This window comes from Punica granatum, chromosome 8, assembly GCF_007655135.1.
Source record: "Punica granatum isolate Tunisia-2019 chromosome 8, ASM765513v2, whole genome shotgun sequence".
Taxonomy (NCBI): domain Eukaryota; kingdom Viridiplantae; phylum Streptophyta; class Magnoliopsida; order Myrtales; family Lythraceae; genus Punica; species Punica granatum.
Genome location: NC_045134.1, coordinates 23,024,327 through 23,044,095, shown reverse-complemented (window position 1 = coordinate 23,044,095; position 19,769 = coordinate 23,024,327). Strand labels below are relative to the sequence as shown.

The window sequence follows — 19,769 nt, the reverse complement described above, 5'->3', positions numbered from 1 at the left end:
TTTTTCTTATCTCATACAGAGTTTATAAAACACTTTTGTAATAGAAAATGACAATAATAATAGAGTTGATGCATAACTTAGTAGTAGCATCTGCCCAATCTATCTATTAGAAGTTATTAAAGTAAGCTCCATAAGTTCTTATGATGATGCGGGATCTTTGCTCGTATGAATAGGATAACATCAAATTTTTTGGCAATTTTATATTAAGGGAAGATTCTGGACTCTGAAGACTATAAAGTTCTTGATTCGATACTTAATGAAATTATCTATTTGCCTTTATTAGGTATTAGCTTTTTTATTTTATTATATAATAGGTTCATGCCTTCTCTTGTAACCGACAAAAAAACATGTTAAGATGATTCACAGGTTTTTTCATTTTCCTGCTTTAATTTGAACAAAGATATGAAATTTCGTACTTTTTTTCCTCCAAATATATTGTATACTATAATTATAAATATCATTATTTTGTAAAGCATTTGTAAATTTGATTTTCAAGAAAATTAAGACGGAAAAATCAGGGTGTGTACAACGTCGTTATCTTTTATCTTTTTGTTTTTTCGTTTTTAAAAATTCATTACAAAACAAGCTATAAATATCAGTATGACGAAGTATTTCTAAAATTTATTTACAAAAACAAAAAAAAGTTATAGAAAAAATTATGGATCCGTGGATCTCGCGAGCTTAGCGGCTATATTTTATGAATTCGAATTATTTCATGAAAGAACCTTTTGCGTTGCCGAATAAAGTTGATTGAATAAAGTTGATTGAATATTATTGAGGGGAGTAGGTGGGAAGAAATATGATCGTTTGTCGCTATACTCATCCCTACCAGTAGAATTTGATGCTTCAAGAAACGCGGAAAGGAAAAAGGGACTCAGTAGTTGTGAAAGTGAGTTTCGGGCCATTCCGTCTTGCAAAAGCTTTTCATTTCTTTTTTCCCTTTTATTTTTCCCCGATTTATGCTTAATTAAGAAAAAATTGTATATAGATTATTAGTTTTTGACTCTTATTATGAGAGCCTATGAGATCATTTTGTTATTCATATTTCATCAAAAGAAAATATCAAAAAAATGAAATTATTTCGTTCCTTCAGCGAAAATATTTCATAGAAACTTATTTTTCTTATTCTCAACTCGTGATTAACCACATTTTTTATTATGCTGTCATTATTATGCACATATATATTGAGAAAATTGATAACATACAATTCTTTGAGTTTCTAATAAAATAATGCTGCACTTATCAAAATAAGAAAAATAATCTCATCTATATCTATCTATATTATATATATATATATATATATAGTAAAATTGCCTTGCACAACCAATTAATAGGATTATATTTAATAAGAATATACTGGTTAATTTACTTCATCTATCAAGAAATTATTTGTGAAATTTCTTATAATGTTCTTTCAAGATTGAAAAAAAAAACGAAAAAAGACTATATATGTTGCAATCCCTTTAGCCACTATATTTGACTGTTCATCAAATATAATTTGAGATTACTTATGTGATTTCAAGAAACATTTTTCTAGTAGCTATATATCTATATCTCTCTATATTATAAAAAAAAAACACTAGTTACCATAAAAGCGAGCGATTTCGAAGTAATATAATTTTTAAAAATATATATTTAACAAGTAAATGTAGATATTAATTTGTAGGCGAAATCTATAATACTTAGATTAATTTATATATATTTAGTTAGAAAATTATTTTATATAAATGACGACGATGTATAATTTCATAAATAAGAAATTTAAACTGAAATTGTTCAAATCATGAAGCAAATAATTAGCCAATTAATTGACTTAATAAGCAAGTTTTTCTTCAAAAATCTAAAGAAATAATATAATTTTATGATAATAGATCTGGTGTTTTGCAAAATACATAACACTAAAAAGCAATTAATTGATTATGAAATTAATGTCATTTGAAGGATTAAAATAAAAAAAAAACTAATTGTACGAATTTATGATTCATAAAAAGAATAAAGCTGAAATTTGAAATCAAAATGTCAAAAAATATTCTTTTCACGGCGAAAGTAAATCTCTAAAGTGAATATGTAAGGTGAACATTTGTGATAAAATCAAGAATAAAAATTATATTCCATTTAAAAGAAAAAACCACAGTCGCGCAGCTGCTTACGGAAGAACATCTCATTAAATCTTCCTGAATAATGAAATGCTTAAATTGTCTGTGCTTTCTGTGTGTGCAACACATGGGTCAAACTTGATACCCTAACTAATGTCGACATAGTGGTCGGTGTTGTGCAATAATAACATGCACATAAATACATTCATATATGCATATATTGCAATGCCCATGTGTTCCATTATGAAGAACACGTTATCCTTGCCAGGAAGAATCTTCCAAAGCAGTGTAAAAAGCTGCACGAACATTATGTCCTAATTGCCAATGCGCTTTCATTTCGGCCCCGAAACAGAAGCACTTTGTGGGGCGCATGCATCCACTACAATATTTTAACTGATGATAATGACGTAAGAAGAGCGAACATCAGTTATCACGTCCAAATCATTCGATTCATTTAAAAGGGGAGATGGATATTGTTTTACTTCTTTTGAATGTCGATACGCGAGTTTTCGTTGTAGATAGAAATCCAAGCAAATTTTGCTGTGGATGATCACAGGGAAACAATTTATTAATCTGTGCAGGACTGCTAGACATTGCAGAAGAAATTCAAATTGATTCGAGGAGTCGAGAAGTTAGAAGAGAGGATGATGGCTGTGATGATGGAATTTGCCGCTTCCGTGTAGTGAACGCCGTCCCAGCTCACGTAGCGCTTTCGTGGGTCGCAGGCAGTGGTGGTACTGCTTTTTCCACAGAAAAAGTTCTGTTTGACGTGTATGGCGGCCCACCATACCCGCAACACGCCATCGTCGGCTTCTCAAAACCTTCATTTTCAAACACCAGCTGGTCTGTTAATTAATGTACATAACGGTTCTTATCGAAAAATTCAAGCTCAACATCGAAGTAGTTGGGCCACCAGGCTGGCCCAAGACCTGATATTCGAGCATTTCTCCAACTACTACACAAATAGGGTGAACCTTATACTAAAGCACGAGGCAAGGTGGTACTGTATTTGGCAGCATTGGCGATGAGGTCGTATTTGACGGAAAATATGTGGACATATAAGATGTTAGCGTTGGTCATTTCTGACCGGAGCTCTTCGCATAGGGCCCTCAATTGCCGATTGAACTCCTGGGCGGCATCGTTGAGAGGGACTAGGCGACCGTACGGATCATAGTCAGTGGTTGCATTTTGGGCTGAAGTGGTCGCAAGCTCCCGTGGCAGACAGCCCAGAGGCCCAGTGTTGTGGATCCAGAAATTCTTCCCACCACTTGCAAATAAATTATTTATACAAATATAACCATATAAAAGAATTAAATTTAAATCGAATTTTAATTAGACCTTGAGTCGCACATACGGATAGACCGAAAAAAGAAAAAAAAAGAGATGCGGTGAATTGTAGTATAAGTCGGAAACCTATGTAGATTAATCGTCGGTTGAATGAGGGCTCACCCAGACAGCCAATTTGATTTCCGTGATGAAAGTTGCGATGTTCTGAATGACTTGTTCATACGAGAGGTAGGTGAATGACCCAGAAAGATCATTCTGCTCGATATCTATGATGTATAGGGCATTCATGAACTCTTCTTCCCTCGGTTGATTCGCATACCCTGAAAAGTATGACATTATTTGTGAACTTTATTAGATGAGAATAGATTCTGTTACGTGTAACTGTATGTTCGTATTGCCATAGTTGATGCGGGCTCATGCGACGCCTTTGGAGCTCAGTAGAATGGAGCGCTTGCGGAATCGGAGGAACTGATGGCCCTGAACGTCAAGGCTGAAGGCTTTGAATCTCGGAAGAGTAGCTGCGCCTCCGATGGCAAAGTTGGCGCCGTTGGTGAAATTCAACCCAAGGGACTCCAAGTAAGGGCTCAAGTAGCTAACGTTCAAGCTTTCACCTCCTTGTCAGAAACAAATTTTGCAACAGACTGTGGATGTTTAAAGATGTTTGATCAGCACATGGATTTTGTTTATGCATGGTTTACTCATGTAAATGTATGATCGGCGAGAAAACTCCAGTTGAGACGAGCAACGCATTGTTAAACTAGCGATATGTGGGTAAATGTTTCGTACAAATGACTTGACGATCCTGCGACTTTGTATCACGGACCCTCCAGTGTCCGAGTTTGAGTCCCCGAAATTGAAGATGACAGGCTTTTTCTTGCACTGGGCACGTGCACTGGCCGTGAGAATGCACAAGCACAGTATCAATGCGTACGATAGTGAAATACGGAAACATTTGGATGAAATGCCATATCCCTTTTTATCTCCCCTCTCCTCCATCACTCTCATTATCGAATCTATCCAATTTGCTTTATCTTGCGGGCATCCATGGAGGCCTAAATGTGTTTATATATATATATATATATATATAACTGCAAAGATATATGAAGAGGAATGATATATAAGTAGAATAATGCGAGGACAGTCCTTGGAAATACCAACCATCACCTTCCTTCTACAAAGAATGTAATTGAACTACTGAGGACAACCCTTAGAAATACCAACTATCACCTTCCTTATACAGAATGTAATTGGTGTAGAATTGATTTGCCATATATATCGATATATAGAGAGAAACTTATGATACTCTAAAAAAAAAAAGGCAAAATCTATGAAAAACAATAGATAAATTGTTACTCGATAACCATACGTAAATATTCTCTGTTAAATGGTTACTCAAGTTTTGCTTAAACTATTTCTCATAGAATGGCCCCAAGTTTGCTTGCTCTTCCTCTGTTCAGATGCTCTTTGTCCACTCTTTCACAATTCAGTCCCAATTTAGGCCTACAAAGTGTTTTACGAATTGCATATGACAGTTTTCTTTCCTCCCACCCATGCCCCAAAGATGTTCTCACCCAGGTAACCATCCCCTGCTAGCCTCTCATTTATGATTGTCCCTTCTTCTGCTTGTTTTATTTCTCTCGGTCTTTGCTTCCTGCTTATTGAATTTAATTCAAACTCTCAGACTACTGGATGTGGTTGTTTAGGTTCATTTTCTTCAAGATGGGAAAGGGCATCAGACAAATTGAATTTTCCGACGAAGGTCGTTCTTATTCCACTATGTATATTAAGCGCTGTTATTGAGTGTGAAGTTAAAATTTTTTTTTAATTTTAATAGTAAAGTTATAAGTTAAATAAAAATCAGTTTGTGATATTTCAGAGTTATTACATTTTTCTAGTACATCTATTTACTGCAACCAATCTAACTAATCAAAACTCGAGTAGCTTGTTGCATACAAACCTTATGAGCAGTGAACAAATAACGTTCAACAGATCACTTAAATGTGAAAAGCACCATTTTTCTTTTTAAATCTCGATGGGAGATACTGAACCAGCATGTGAGTGTGTCATCTCATAGAGCCATGAAAAAGTGCAGTAAACCATGGCTTGTGGATTTGGATATGTCAATTCTATGAGGCAAAGTGGAGAAAGGAGAAAATGAGAAGGCAAACAAAGGCAGTGATGACTGAGGGACGAGTTTCTATTTTTTGGAGAAGCTTTCTCATAAATATGTCCAATTTGCACCTGTTATGACTTATAATTGGAAGGACATCAACTCATGGGTCGAATGGTTGGAGTTAAATGGACCGGATGTTGGCCTAATAAGAGGAAGTGGTTCAGTAACTGTTGTATGAGAAAGCAGGATGGTCTTGAGAATGTGCCTTAATTAGTGAATGTGCATAGAAAAATAATTAAGTATACTGGGTGGGAAACCAATGTAGAAATTTTAGATGGATGGATGGATGGATGGATGCCCCAGATAGAGGACAAATTAGTGTAATAAAAAAAAAAAAACTTCAGGGAAGAGGCAAGAAGCTAAATAAAGTCCTATAAGCAAAAGCAACACCATTGCTCTGGAGCAAAAATAATTTGGAATCTTCATCAGATATAAAATGCCTCTCAACCGATGAGGTGTCCAATTCCCTAAGAGGAATTCAATCTCTAAAGATGCATGCGGAATCTCATTCCACATGTTTGAATTGTCAAGATGCGGCAACTTCATCGATCGCATCGAGAGAGAAGGAATTAAAATAGTATTGATCTCTTTAGAACACAGCAAATACACGTATTTCTCAAGAGGAAAAAAATATATCTTAGTCTTAAGAATAATAAAAGCATAGATATTCATAAGCTAAAAGTTATCTCCATGGATACTCTGCAATTTCTTCCAACAATCACGTAGAAAATTTTGTAGAATTTATCTATGTCTCGATAACTAAAGCTGAGTATGAGACAAACTTAAAATGAGTGCGATCAAACATGTTAAATATCGAGTAAAATCACCAAATTATAGAGGGAAATCTAGTTTCCTCTAAACCTTAAGAGATAAATAAAGTAAAAGCCAAGAGTGCGGATATATATAACATGATAATAAATTGAAACAAAATTAACTTTAAGACACCTTTAGAGTCATAATGTATCAGACAACAAAGCAATTGTACCACCAACTGTATCTCCAGACAAGCATACCCTCGTTCAACGAGTGAAAAAGATTGCAGAATGCATCTAGCTAGTTCCCTACACGATTAAAATACATAGCAAACAATAAAAGATAGATTGGATAAGGAAACAGGGAAAAACAGTGGCAATTTTGGTGTACCTGACGAAAGTGTGTAGAATGAAAAGAAGTGAAGTTCAAAAGGTAGGCCGGGAAGCAAAAAGAAAAGGAACCATCTTTTGTTGCTTCAGTCTCCAATCCAAAATCCTTGAGCAAAATAGTTAATGTTTTATCTTATCCCGTTGTCATTCTTCTCCATGGTCTACCTCAGAAAGGAACCATGCATTTTTTTTTTCTGTTCTATGGCATCTCGGAGCCATCCAAAAGCTTAAATCAAGAGAAGAGTTCTATTTTCCCGCCATTCATTATAATGCGAAGTATCTTACAAAATTTGATAAATGAGCATATACAATCAACTTAAATACTAATTATATTTGGACCATAAAATGATTTACAAACAAGACTCAAGATAATAAATTCCATGTCGAAGTCTATGACAATTAATACAAGAGAGTAATTTACATTTTTCTTTTTCCTTTTTTCCCCCCTTCACGAGACCAACCGGCAACCACTGTTTTCAAAATTTATTTAAGCATAACAGAAAGAGAAACATTACATGGAACATTTGAGGGGCAGAGAAGCCAGGGATCCAGTTGAAAACCTTTCGCAAATGCAAGTATTAGAGCCTGTAAAGAATAGCATCACAGAGGTACAACCAAAAGGCCAAAGAAAAGAATCATTTATCAACAGAAAATCACAGATAAGGTGCTGATATAGTAATTAACAAATAAAATGAAAATTAAAATGTAAATGGCAGCACAAATTGGAAACAGTGATGTCACTTGAAGGCCATGGACCGCTGATGGTGAATGTGTTCACATGGAGAGGATAAGAACTGTTATTTACAGATAGGAATTGTCCAAATAAGAGCAATGGCAATGGCGGAAAATGCAGCGGCGCAATTGTTTTATCCTGCGTGCGATTGCTTTCAAGCGGTTGCGACGGATGCGAGGACAGGTCGGGGTGAATTATTCGACAAAGGGGAGAAGAGCGGTTGTTGAACGCTAAGTACGGACCTGTAGGAGAAACTTGGTCTCATTTGTCAAGGGGAGTTTGGCCGGAAAGCGTCAGTTAGTTGGCGGCGAGAGGGGATGGTGTCGCACAACTGTGGATGGTGGCTAGCGCAAGAGCAGTACCAGCCAGCGAGGTTGGTGGGAGACAGACGCGCAAACAGGGAGGGAGGCGTTGAGGGGTGGACTTTGTCAGACTCTCTCCCTCTCTTTCTGTTTGTGTCCCGTCTTTCTCACTTCAAGCACCGTTCGTCGCCGTTCCCCCCCCCCCAGTTGCCTCCTGACGGCGTTTGTACTGCTGTATCGTCGCTGCAGTCCGAAGTTTAGTCGAAGCAACTTGGAGTCTGTCGCCATGATCTTCTGTTGTTGCTGATCGGTGACGCAACACAGGTGGTTGGGCGAGGGAGAGACGGAGCGGCTGATATGCGCTGAGACCGACAGCCTCGATTCAAAGGAAGTAGCTGCAAAGAGAGAATTGTCATTTTTTTTTTTGGGAACAAATACTCTAAATTTGAAATTGATTTTTGTTTTATTTTCAATATTAGAAGAGATTTTTGTTATTGTTACTTATTAACCAGCAGTTTGTTTTTTACTATGAAATTGAGGAGACAATTTTATAAACTAAGAACTTTGACTTATGTGATATATTGCTAATGAATAATTCAATATAATTGATACATTTCGACAGTTAATTATAACTTTTGAGTTTATAGAAATGTGGCTGAGTATCTACACAAATATATTTTAAATTTTAACAAAAAATTATTTTTAATATAAAAGTGAAGTAAAAATCTATGTGTTTATATATAAAATTAAGTGTATTTGAGGTTAACACTAAGACTGTAATTAAAAGAAAAAGAATATGAAAAGTTTTATTCTTATATACTTGTCTAATATTTTCTATATTCAAATCAAATTTTCTTTATTAATTATGAAATTACCTTTTATTTATATCATCTTTTATATTTCCACTCTTTTCTGTAATAATTAACTTGAAAATATGTTCATTATCTTATCCCTTAAATTTTTCTGTAATAATAACATGTGAATTGTGACATTTTTTTTTGTAACCAATATTATCCCTTAAAAAATTTGCTTTCTCACAATCTTAAATTTAAAATCACTTTTTTTTTTCGCTATTAGAATAGATTGCCCTTACGTTACTTATTAATTAGTGGCCTCATTTTTATTGCGAAATTGACGGAGAAAATTTTGTATCATACGAATTTTGACTTGGGTATTATGTTACCTTTTACTCATATAATAATATAATATACTATTATTATTATTGCTGCTGCTGTTGTTATTATTAGATAAAATAATAGATATATATGCTTCTACTTGTGTTCGTCAGCTCCCTTTTAAGGGTTGAATAAGGATTTGCTGAATGGAGATATTGTTAATAATAACTAGATGATGACCCGCGATGCGCGAGATTAATAAAAAATAATTTTAATAATATTTTAGTACACATAAAAAATTGTCTTTTTGAATTAGTATAAGAATATAATCCTAAACAAAGATAACAATATTAATAATTAATATCGAGTAGATTCTCCTTGTATTTGAATATAAAATAACATGATATAGATTAATTATCTAAGAAAAGTATGATCTACAAAAGAGTTATAATGAAAAAATATTAATTGATATGTTTTATAATTAGTTTATCTCCAATATTTACTCTTTTAACATCGAATTATTCCTCAAACAATGAAAATGTAATTACATATGAATTTAGATAAAAAAGATTTAAACTATCTAACTATATTTGTATGTCAAAATGTGCTATTACTCATAAAAAATAAATGGCAAATTGCATGCAAAGGTAAACATAAGCTTGCATGGTAAAAATAATAATAATAGAGTTTGAAGGGAGAGAAGAACCTAAAGAGAGCTCAGAGGCAAAGGAAACAAAATGTGGAATTTGTAGTCATATATCAAACAATTTATAGGATTTTATACTATGAGTTAAGAAAGTGTGATAGGAAACACCATATATAAAATATTTCATTCTTAGTTTCAAATTAGCTAATATTATTATATCATTCATATTTCAAAATCTTCTTATAATTTAATATTTTCGAGATAAGATATACATGCAAATTATTTTCTTGATAATTAAATATGAAAATTTCTATCCTATTCATTGAAATATTTCACTATATTATGTATATATATGTCAAACATCTATATATGTTGTGTGTATATATACACACACACTTTCCTTAATATAAATATTAAAGAAGAAAGTATTATGTATATATTCAAATGGAATAACCTATATGAGATATTTCCTTAATAATTATATAATTTTTTGAATAACAGCTAATATATGTAGTATATATTATGTTGGGCTATATGTAAATAATATATATATATATATATTATATTGCATAATTAATGATAAAAAATTTCTTTAATACATAAGTGATGACGTGGCAAAACGAGAGAGCTCCATTTCTTATTTTTAATGATTTGGCGGTGAAAGGCTCGTACTTTGTTCATATATATATATATATATATATAGATAATAGATAGACATGTATAAACTTGTATCAACTACTGTGTTATTCCTAAGTTTCCATTTCTCTTCACCAAAAACCACGAAGACCAGCGACGACTCAGAATTCCGAATCTCAACACTCTTTTAGATAGTCCAATAGTTTTTGTGGACTGTTTAGTCAAATCGGGTGTTCAAAGGCCTTTGGATTTTATTGTCTGGTTGTAGGGGTTGTCTTGTATATTTTATGTATGTGTCTACTCATGCTTTTCTTTGTTTCTGGTTGTAGGGGTTGTTTTTTATCCTTTTATAAACCTCTTGTGATATTCACCATGTAAGATCACCTCTATTTATGAAATTCAAATGAGTTATTTAAAAAAAAAAAAAGAGAAACGGCACGTGCAGGATCAATTTTGTCGTGCTATATATCCTTCTGCTAGCTGTTATTGTAGGAAGTTGGAGCTCGGCATGCATGACTTCTGCGCTAATCAAGTGAGGACTGGGAACGTGTACTTATCCTTACACTCGCTCCTTCTTTCATGGTGACTGTGGATGATCACGAGGACCATTTATACAAGCGGCAGCTATAATGTTCCACTTCCAGACTTCCAGGCATGGAGGATAATGGACTATAAGGCGAACTTACTCTTCCTCCTTCACATCGAGGCTTGATACACTAACTTATGTCGATACATTGGTCGGTTTAATTTGGTTCAATTACCACACGCAACGTATGTACATAATATATTCATATATGTACTATGTATTGCAATTCCCATGTGCTCCATTTTGAAGAACACGTTATGTGATCATCGCTGTTAAAAAAACGTTGCACAAACATTATGTGCTCATCGCTGATATGCTTTCATTTTGGCTCCGAAACAATACTATCAGGCCCATCCACAACAACATTCTAACTAATGATCATAACGATGAACTCGAATCGTCTAAAAGGGGGGGGGGATGGATATTGTTTTACTTCTTTTGAATGTTGATATGTGAGTTCTTGTCGGTACATAAATATCCAAGCAAAATTTGCTTTGATGATCGTGCGAAGACAATTTGTATTCAGTGGACTGCTAGGCATTGCAGAAGAAATTCAAATTGAGCGGAGGAGTGGAGAAATTAGTAGAGAGAATGTTAGCCGCGAAGATGGAATTTGCCGCTTCCGTGTAGTGAACACCGTCCCAGCTCAAGTAGCGCTGTCCTGGGTCGCAGGCGGTGGCGCGGCCGCCTCCGCACAGGAAGTTCGGGTTGTATCTGTATGGTGGACCACCGTATCCGCAACACGCCATCAATGGCTTCTCGAAACCTTCATCGTCAAACATCTGGTCAGTTAATTAGTTTACATGACGGTTCTTATTAAAAGATTCAAGTCCGCCCAACATCGAGGTTGTCGGGGGTACTAGGCCGGCCCAAGAACCGATATTTTATAGTTTCTCCAATTACTACACATATAGGGCGGAAAAAATACTTATACACGAGGCGAGGGCGTACCGTATTTGGCAGCGTTGGCGATGAGGTTGTATTTGATGGAATATACGTCGACATATACGATGGTGGCATTGGTCATTTCCGTCTGGAGCTCTTTGCACAGGGCCCTCAGTTGCCCATTGAATTCCTTGGCAGCATTGTTGAGAGGGACAAGGCAACCGTGCGGATCATAGTCAGTGGTTGCATTTCGGGGTGGGGTGGTTGCAAGCTTCTGTGGCAGGCAGCCCAGTGGCCCTGTGCTATGGATCCAGAAATTCTTCCCACCACTTTTGTAAATGCCCTGCAAAGAAATTATTTACAAAAATAGTAATCATGTAAAAGGAATTAAATTTAAATTATTATCGAATTTTAGATCTCGAATCGCACATCGGATAGACTGAAAAATGAGGGACGCAATGAATTATTGTATAAGTTGGAAGCCGATGTAGATTAATCGCCGAACGAATGAGGACTCACCAACACAGCCAATTTGATCTCCGTGATGAAAGTCGTGATGTTCTGAATGAGTTGTTCGTGTGAGAGGTGCTGAGTGACTGCCGCGGAGAGATCGTTCTGCCCGATGTCGATGATGTACAGGGCATTCTTGAACTCTTCTTCACTAAGTTGACTCGCATACCCTGGAATATAAGAATATCGGTGGACTTTATAAGATGAGAACGGATTATGTTACGTGTAACTGCATGTTCGTATTGACAAGGTGATGCGGGCTCATGTGACACCTTTCGATCTCAGCAGGAGGGAGCGTTGGCGGAACTGGACGAACTGACGGACCTGAACATCGAGGCTGAAGGCTTTGAATCTTGGAAGAGTACCTGCACCTCCGATGGCGAAATTGGCGCCATTGGTGAAATTCGACCCGAGGGACTCCAAGTAAGGGCTCAAGTAGCTTGCATTCAAGCTTTCACCTGTCGGTCACAAAAAGAAAAACATACAGAGACAGTGTGACGGGAAGATAATAACAACGGCTCATGAAAGTTTTTAGGTCCATCATTGAGCCCAATCGATTTTCATGTTCTCTACGTGCATCATCATTCCCATTCTTGGTATACATAAAGAAGCTTTCTAAGGTAACTCGAGGACACACTCTTTACTAATCTCCCAAAATGCTCTTCTAACTGTGCTCTTCTAACTCAAGCGTCAGAGAAAACACTCGGCCACTAATCTGAGAGCCCTTTTTTGCATGTCTAAGAGCGGCGGTCAGATTCGAAAGAGCAACATCAAGATTTTTCCCACATCAATGTCGATGTTTAAAGATGTTTGGACAACATATAAAATTCTATGTTTTGGATATAAACTCCTACGGATTTTGTTACGGTTTCCTCGTTACATGTACATTCCGTGACAAAACTACGGTTGGGACGTGCAGAGTCCTACCTTGTTTATTACTTGTTCTTAAGCTAGCTAGCTTAGAGGTAAGGTTTAAGCCAAGCTATTCAAGCAATAGATTCGAGACTGTGCCACAACCGATTTTTCAGGTAAATGTTTGGTACGAATAGCTTGACTATCCAGCGACTTTATATCATGGTTTAGATAAGTTCAACCTTACTAGACCGGATTAGTGTGGGATTTACTCTAGATAGCACGATGTCTTATTAGATTAATTTCTTAACATGATGAAATTGCAATTTTACTGGGGTTGTCTTTGCAGTGCAATTGGCGCATCCCATATATATTTGCGTCCAATTCTGGTTCATTAATCCAAGATAAGCTGATTACTTATTTAATAACATAATTAATCATTGGTTAAGGAAGTCGAGAAAAGACTCACAGAAGAAATCAATCATCAACCGGCCGTCGGAGAGTCTACCATTCAGTTCGTGAAAGAACGCTCGACCAAAAGGCGGCCCGAAGGTCATCCCGTTTGCTGCCGAGCCCCCTCCAGTGTCCGAGTTTGAGTCCCCAAAAATGAAGATGACGGGTTTTTTCTCACACTGGGCATGCACACTGGCCGGAAGAATGCACAAGCATAGTACCAACGCTTGTGACAGTGAAATACGGGAGCATACGGAAGAAATGCCATATCCCTTTTTTTCTCCACCCTCCATCGCTCTCATTATCGAATCTATCAATTTGCTTAATCTTGGGGGCATCCATGGAGGCTGCAGAGTGTTCATATATATAATTGCAAAGATATGAGAAGAGGAATGCAGACTCATGAGGATAATCCTTAGAGATACCGTCATCTTCCTTTTTTTTTTCTTTTTTTTTTCTTCTCTTTTGGCTGGATAAGTGTCACCTTCTTTCCTTGTATAGAATGTAATTGAAGTAGCATTGATTTTCCATTTATTATGTTTCCAATTGTCCATATGTAATTGTACAAAAACTCCTTATAAGTTATAAGCCTGAGGGATAAATTTATTAAAAAAAAAAAGAGCTTATGGTTTCATAATTTTTCTAAATATATTCAGAGTTTTTTTTTTTATTTCCGGTTATAAGGTAAGCTAATAGATCTAATACAATGAAAGAAAAATCTTACTACCTATTAAAAGGTTACGGGTAGTTACACCACGAGTATTGAAGGTAGAACCTCAGGGTTACTAGATGTAAGAGTATGTCACTGCGCTACAATAAAAAAAATAAGATTTACAATTCAGTTCTAAATCTATTGTACTGTTATAACCTATTAATCTTATTAAGTGCTAACATGGATATTTTTGTAAAATTCCATGGGGCCTGTAAACTCTGATACTATGTAAAATTTCATTGGACATATAAGCGATTGTGCTCATCTTCAACCCAAAAGCTCGAGCTTTTGAGTTGAGTTGAAGTTGAGCCCAAGCCCATGCCCATGCAAGCCTGGTAAAATTTAAGATGGTATCAGAGCCCGTGGTAATAATAATGAGGGGGCGTATACGCAGGAGCCCACACACCATGCCAGTGAAGTTCGAGTTTGGAAGTGGAAGTCTAGCTCGTAGTAGTTGTTGACCCCCCCTCGCTCGAGTATGGAAGAGGAAATCCACCTCAAGGTAGTTAAAGGCTCGTGTCTGAAAGAGAGGAGAGATCGGCTTGAGGTAAGTTGTTGAGTGCGGATGGTTAAGGTTCACGTGACACATGTAGGCAAAGAGTGAGATGTGAGAAAGGCGGATGTTGGGATGTAAAAGTCAATTGGAAAAAGTTAATCTCATATCGAAATTATCAAAGGAAATATAATGATTTATATGGAATTGAACCTTACAATTTGAAAGCTTGAACTTTGAGTTAAGTTGAGCCTAAACCCATGTAAGCCCGGTGAAATTTAAAAATTTCATATGTGATTCCATATTCTACATGGCAGATTTAAATATAAAATGAATAGAAAACTTGGCAAGAGAAACCACAAAATTGGGCTTCTTCTCTTCCATGCCCCAACAAGAAACCTCCTCCTGTTGTTGGATATATGAATGCCATCTGCAATCAGGAACAAAGGTCGAGCCGGGCGGCAGGGGAAGACTCAAACTTATATGTTAGAGTGCATCAAAGTGCAAGGGCTCGAGCTCTAATTGTTCATCGAACTTCTGGTAAGGGCAACGGAGAATTGCAGGTGAAATTAGGATTTTGCAAATAAGTGCAATATCAGAAGAACCGGCACCTAACTTGTCCAAAAATTAGGTAAAACCGGGAGAACAGTTAATTAGTCTCTTGGGGAAGCAATACGATGAGAGGGAACAAAAGAAGGCAGTTACTCAGTTCAAGAGCTTCGAGAAGTGCAGGATATATCATGTCATCGAATTCATCCGCCTCCACAATATCTGCATTGTGAAGGATACATATATATATGCAGCGAAGCAAAAAGTAGGACCGATTAATGTAACAAAGTCCATTAATGAATTGAGGCTTTAATCCTCACGAAGTTTTATTCTAATTAATGAACACGACAAACGAAAATTAGTTATAACGTTTCAATCATTCAATTCGTTTAAAAGTGAAGATGGATTGTTTCGCTTCTTTTGAACGTCAATATGCAAGTTCTTATTGTAGAAACCAAAGCGAAATTTGCTTTGATGATTAGAGAAAAGACATTTTGTTAATTAGTGGACTGCTAGACATTGCAGAAGAAATTCAAATTGATCTGAGGTGTGGAGAAATTAGAAGAGAGAATGTTGGCCGCCAGAATGGAATTTGCCGCTTCGGTGTAGTGAACGCCGTCCCAGCTCACGTAGCGTTGTCCGGGGTCGCAGGCAGTGGAGCGGCTATTTCCGCACAGAAAGTCCGGGTTGAAGTTGTACGGTGGGCCACCATACCCGCAACACACCATCAATGGCTTCTCGAAACCTTCATTCAAACATCTGGTCTGTTAATTAAGAGTACATGACGGTTCTTGTTGAAAGATTCAAGCCCATCATTGAGTTTCTCGGGGAACTTGGCTGGCCAAAGACCCGATATTCGCAAGTTTCTCCAATCACTGCACATATAGGATGAAAATAATACTCATGCACGAGGCAAGAACGTACCGTAGTTGGCAGCGTTGGCAATGAGGTCATATTTGGCGGAATATACATCAATATATACTATGGTGGCGTCGGTCATTTCCGACTGGAGCTCTTCGCAAAGAGCTCTTAGTTGCCCATTGAACTCCTTAGCAGCATTGTTGAGAGGCACAAGGCAACCGTACGAATCATAGTCAGTGGTGGGATTTTGGGCTGAAGTGGTCGCAAGCTCCCGTGGCAGACAGCCCAGAGGCCCAGTGTTGTGGATCCAGAAATTCTTCCCACCACTTTTGTAAATGTCCTGCAAATAAATTATTTAGATATATAATCATATAAAAGAGATCAAATTTAAATGAGTACCGAATTTAGACCACGAATACCACATCGGATAGAGACGGGGAGAAAAGAAACACTGTGAAGTGCCGTGTAAGTCGAGAGCGTATCAAGATTAATTGTTGATCGGATAAGGACTTACCCATACAGCCGATTTGATCTCCGTGACGAAAGTCGTGATGTTCTGGATGACTTGTTCATATGAGAGGTAGGTGAATGCTGCAGACAGATCATTCTGTCCGATGTCGATGATGTACAGGGCATTCTTGAAATCTTCACGGACCTGATTCGCATATCCTGAAAAATAACATTATAGGTGGACTTTATGACGTGAGAATAGATTATGTGAAATGTAACTGTATGTTCTTATATTGTCAAGTTGATGCCCCATGTGACACCTTCTGAGCTCAGTAGAAGGGAGCGTTCGCGGAACCGGAGGAACTGAAGGACCTGGAGGTCGAGGCTGAAGGGTTTGAATCTCGGAAGAGTGGCCGCGCCTCCGATGGCGAAGTTGGCGCCGTTGGCGAAATTTGACCCGAGTGACTCCAAGTAAGGGCTCAAGTAGCTTGCGTTCAAGCTTTCACCTGTATATGTCACCAACCAAATCCACATAGAAAGCACGAACGTTTAAAGGATGTCTGACAGGAACATAATATTCTTTTCTCTGTTTTGAGTGGTTAACTTAATTAGATTTTGATGTGGTTTTCTTGTCTACGTATCTGTTCCTCGACAAACCTACAGTTGAGACGTACAAAATCCTATTTTATTTATCACATATGGTTAAACTAGCTTAGCAGAAAGATCAATTCAATATCGATCTTTTGGTTTAAGCGAAGCTACTTTAACCACTACAATCGCACTGTGCCACATTGATCGATTTTGCTGGTTTAACCTTGCAGGTATAACCTGCACATATCAACTGTATGAAAAAGTGAAATGTGGATGAAGATTCAGTACAAATAAAACATCTACCTGTTCTAGAACCATGGAGCTCCACAGTAATTGGAGGAAGGGGGGGGGGGGGGGGGGGGGGGGGGGGGGGGAGGGGCTTGACGATCTCAATACTATATCATGGTTCTACCTTACCAGACTGGATTCGTGCAAGATTTTCTCAACGGCGACATATCGTCATGTCTTAGTAGATCAAATTCTTCCACGTGATGAAATTGCATTTCTTGAGTCATCTCTGGATTGAAGTTATAGGAGAGATGCAGATAGCCCGTCCATATATATACGTGCGTCCAATTCTAGGCTCAGTTTAAGTTAAGCAGATCGCACGTCTAACAATCAGTTTAGGTTAAGCAGATTGCATGTCTAACAATAGTAATCGGTTAAGGAAAACAAGGAGAGACTCACAGAAGAAATCAATCATCAACCGCCCGTCGGAGAATCTACCATTCTGCTCGTGAAAGAACGCCCGACCAAAAGGCGGCCCGAAGGTCACCCCATGCCCGGCTGAGTACCCTCCAGTGTCCGAGTTCGAGTCCCCAAAGTTGAAGACCACAGGTTTTTTCCCACACTGGGCACGCGCACCAACCGCAAGAATGCCCAGGCATAATATCGACGCATAAGATGGTAATATATGAGAATATATGGATGAAATGCCAAATCCCTTTTTTCTTCCTCCCTCCTCCATCACTCTCAATTATCGAATCTATTAATTTGCCTGATCATGGGGGCATTTGTGAAGGTCGAAATGTGTTTATATAATTGCAATGATATGCTGAGAGGAATGAGATGATGCAGAAGTGGACAACGGGAAGAACAATAAGTGCAGTTTCAGTGGGTAAAATTTGCAAAATGTACTAATTTGAATTTTTTGGATTGGTTTAAGCAGTTCGACGTTTGTTTTCTTCGAGTAAGATCTCAAGTTCGAGTATTGTGAATGGAGAAAATCTACGCTAAGAGAATTTTAGCTCTTAATAGGTCAATTCAACTCGACTGAATTAGTTGGAGTCCAATTAAACTTCCAGATATCACCATGGAGACAAAAAAAAAAGAGTAAAAAATGCAAGCATCTAACTCTGTTGCTGTCTTTTCTATTGGATGCTGACTAATTAATCCGGCGTCCCACTACAAAAATTCATTTTTTAAAATGGCAAATATTATCTTAATTTCAACTACTTGCTCTTATTGCACTCGTGAAGTGAATGTGAGGTGTAGAACTTCAATTGATGCTAAGAGAACGTGGGATATATTGGAGGTTGTGCCAAGGCCTTACCTACTACTTCTCATCGGATAATGGTAATTTCTACCGTCGCTATTAGCCAGGAACGTAGATCCTATTATAAAAAGTTGATCTAACGTTAACATGAATTGATAAAAAAGTTGATCTGAAGTATACATGGCCAACGAATCCCCTCATATAATTGTTTTTGTTCAATTTACACATCTCGAAACGATTGTTGCTCCTTTTATAAACTTATATATGACATAATTGTTCGTAACTAACTTGTTGGATCATCTCTTTGTTCAATATTTGGATTGTAAAATTTTCTCCGGACTTATAATGGATTGGACTCATATCCAAAAGTTTGAATTATTAGTGGATCTAAATTTTTACACTAATATAATGTTTGATTTTTTTTTTCCCGATTACAGATGAGACCATGGATCTAATATAGGAAAATAGAAATCTAAATAAATGGCTTAGGTATGTTCACCAAAAAAATAAATAGTACAGGTCTAGCAAAACCTGAAATTTATTAGTTCTCAAACGAGAATATGTACTGAGACGCCCTTTTTATCTACTTTTGGTTATTTATTTATTCATTTAACTTTTTTGTATTTGAGATATAGGATAGTTTGTCAATTTGAACTTGTAAGTGACTACGCTTAACGTGCTTTTAAAATTGTTGAAGGTGTCCCGGGACGCTATTTCAGTGTCATAAGAATTGCAGTGAACACAAAGTCCTCTACCCTTTCAAGATGTAACAAGCTGAAATTGGCCTTGGTTGATGATTCTGAAAGCATCGATGATAACATAGACATGTGCATCGACACGAATAGCACATGTGCTGGGGGTTTTCTGGCTAGGGGTGCCGCTAAAGGGTCAACCTAGGCTAAGTTGAGGCGACGCTAGAAAGGGTTGGCCTAGGCACGTCTCAACCAATCCCTTGTTAAAGATCTAGTAAGCATTTTCCAGTTTTAAATTTCAATTTTCTCCCTCGTAAAATTGAGATTTTCAAAAATTTGTTAAGTTTGTGAAGTGTTAATGTTTTTTAAAGTATCAATAAGAGACCAACAAGTCAATCAAAAAGACCCTTCTAGAGCATCAAGCAAGTGCCGAGAGGGTCAAAGAAGAACTCCCAATGACCCTTGTTTATACTAATAGTTTGATGAGCACCGGCAAAAACCGGACATTAG

At 37.0% G+C, this 19,769-nt stretch overlaps 2 protein-coding genes and 1 pseudogene across 2 annotated transcripts; all 3 read right to left on the bottom strand.

Moving 5' to 3' along the window:
- Positions 1-2,682: 2,682 nt before the first annotated feature.
- On the bottom strand, positions 2,683-4,379 carry LOC116188862 (annotated as a pseudogene).
- Positions 4,380-11,249: 6,870 nt separating this feature from the next.
- On the bottom strand, positions 11,250-13,709 carry LOC116188860 (GDSL esterase/lipase At1g09390-like). Its single transcript, XM_031518320.1, has 5 exons — positions 13,433-13,709; positions 12,384-12,569; positions 12,121-12,281; positions 11,668-11,944; positions 11,250-11,482 (listed from the first exon to the last, which is right to left on the bottom strand). The coding sequence occupies exons 1-5, from the start codon at positions 13,707-13,709 to the stop codon at positions 11,250-11,252; spliced, it is 1,134 nt and encodes a 377-aa protein (XP_031374180.1).
- Positions 13,710-15,528: 1,819 nt separating this feature from the next.
- Positions 15,529-18,088, bottom strand: LOC116187434 (GDSL esterase/lipase At1g09390-like). Its single transcript, XM_031516127.1, has 5 exons — positions 17,760-18,088; positions 16,802-16,987; positions 16,546-16,700; positions 16,095-16,371; positions 15,529-15,915 (listed from the first exon to the last, which is right to left on the bottom strand). The coding sequence occupies exons 1-5, from the start codon at positions 18,037-18,039 to the stop codon at positions 15,683-15,685; spliced, it is 1,131 nt and encodes a 376-aa protein (XP_031371987.1). The 5' UTR covers positions 18,040-18,088; the 3' UTR covers positions 15,529-15,682.
- Positions 18,089-19,769: the final 1,681 nt, after the last annotated feature.

What these genes read in the sequence shown, in the direction of transcription:
- LOC116188860 (XM_031518320.1), bottom strand. Translation starts at nt 13,709, where the DNA reads ATGGAGGGTGGAGAAAAAAAGGGATATGGCATTTCTTCCGTATGCTCC. An exon ending in GTTGATGATTGATTTCTTCT is followed by an intron (nt 12,570 to 13,432) that starts GTGAGTCTTTTC and finishes TGTGACCGACAG; the next exon opens with GTGAAAGCTTGAATGCAAGC. An exon ending in CCTCCTGCTGAGATCGAAAG is followed by an intron (nt 12,282 to 12,383) that starts GTGTCACATGAG and finishes CTTATATTCCAG; the next exon opens with GGTATGCGAGTCAACTTAGT.
- LOC116187434 (XM_031516127.1), bottom strand. Translation starts at nt 18,039, where the DNA reads ATGGAGGAGGGAGGAAGAAAAAAGGGATTTGGCATTTCATCCATATAT. An exon ending in GTTGATGATTGATTTCTTCT is followed by an intron (nt 16,988 to 17,759) that starts GTGAGTCTCTCC and finishes TGACATATACAG; the next exon opens with GTGAAAGCTTGAACGCAAGC. An exon ending in AGATCAAATCGGCTGTATGG is followed by an intron (nt 16,372 to 16,545) that starts GTAAGTCCTTAT and finishes ATTTATTTGCAG; the next exon opens with GACATTTACAAAAGTGGTGG.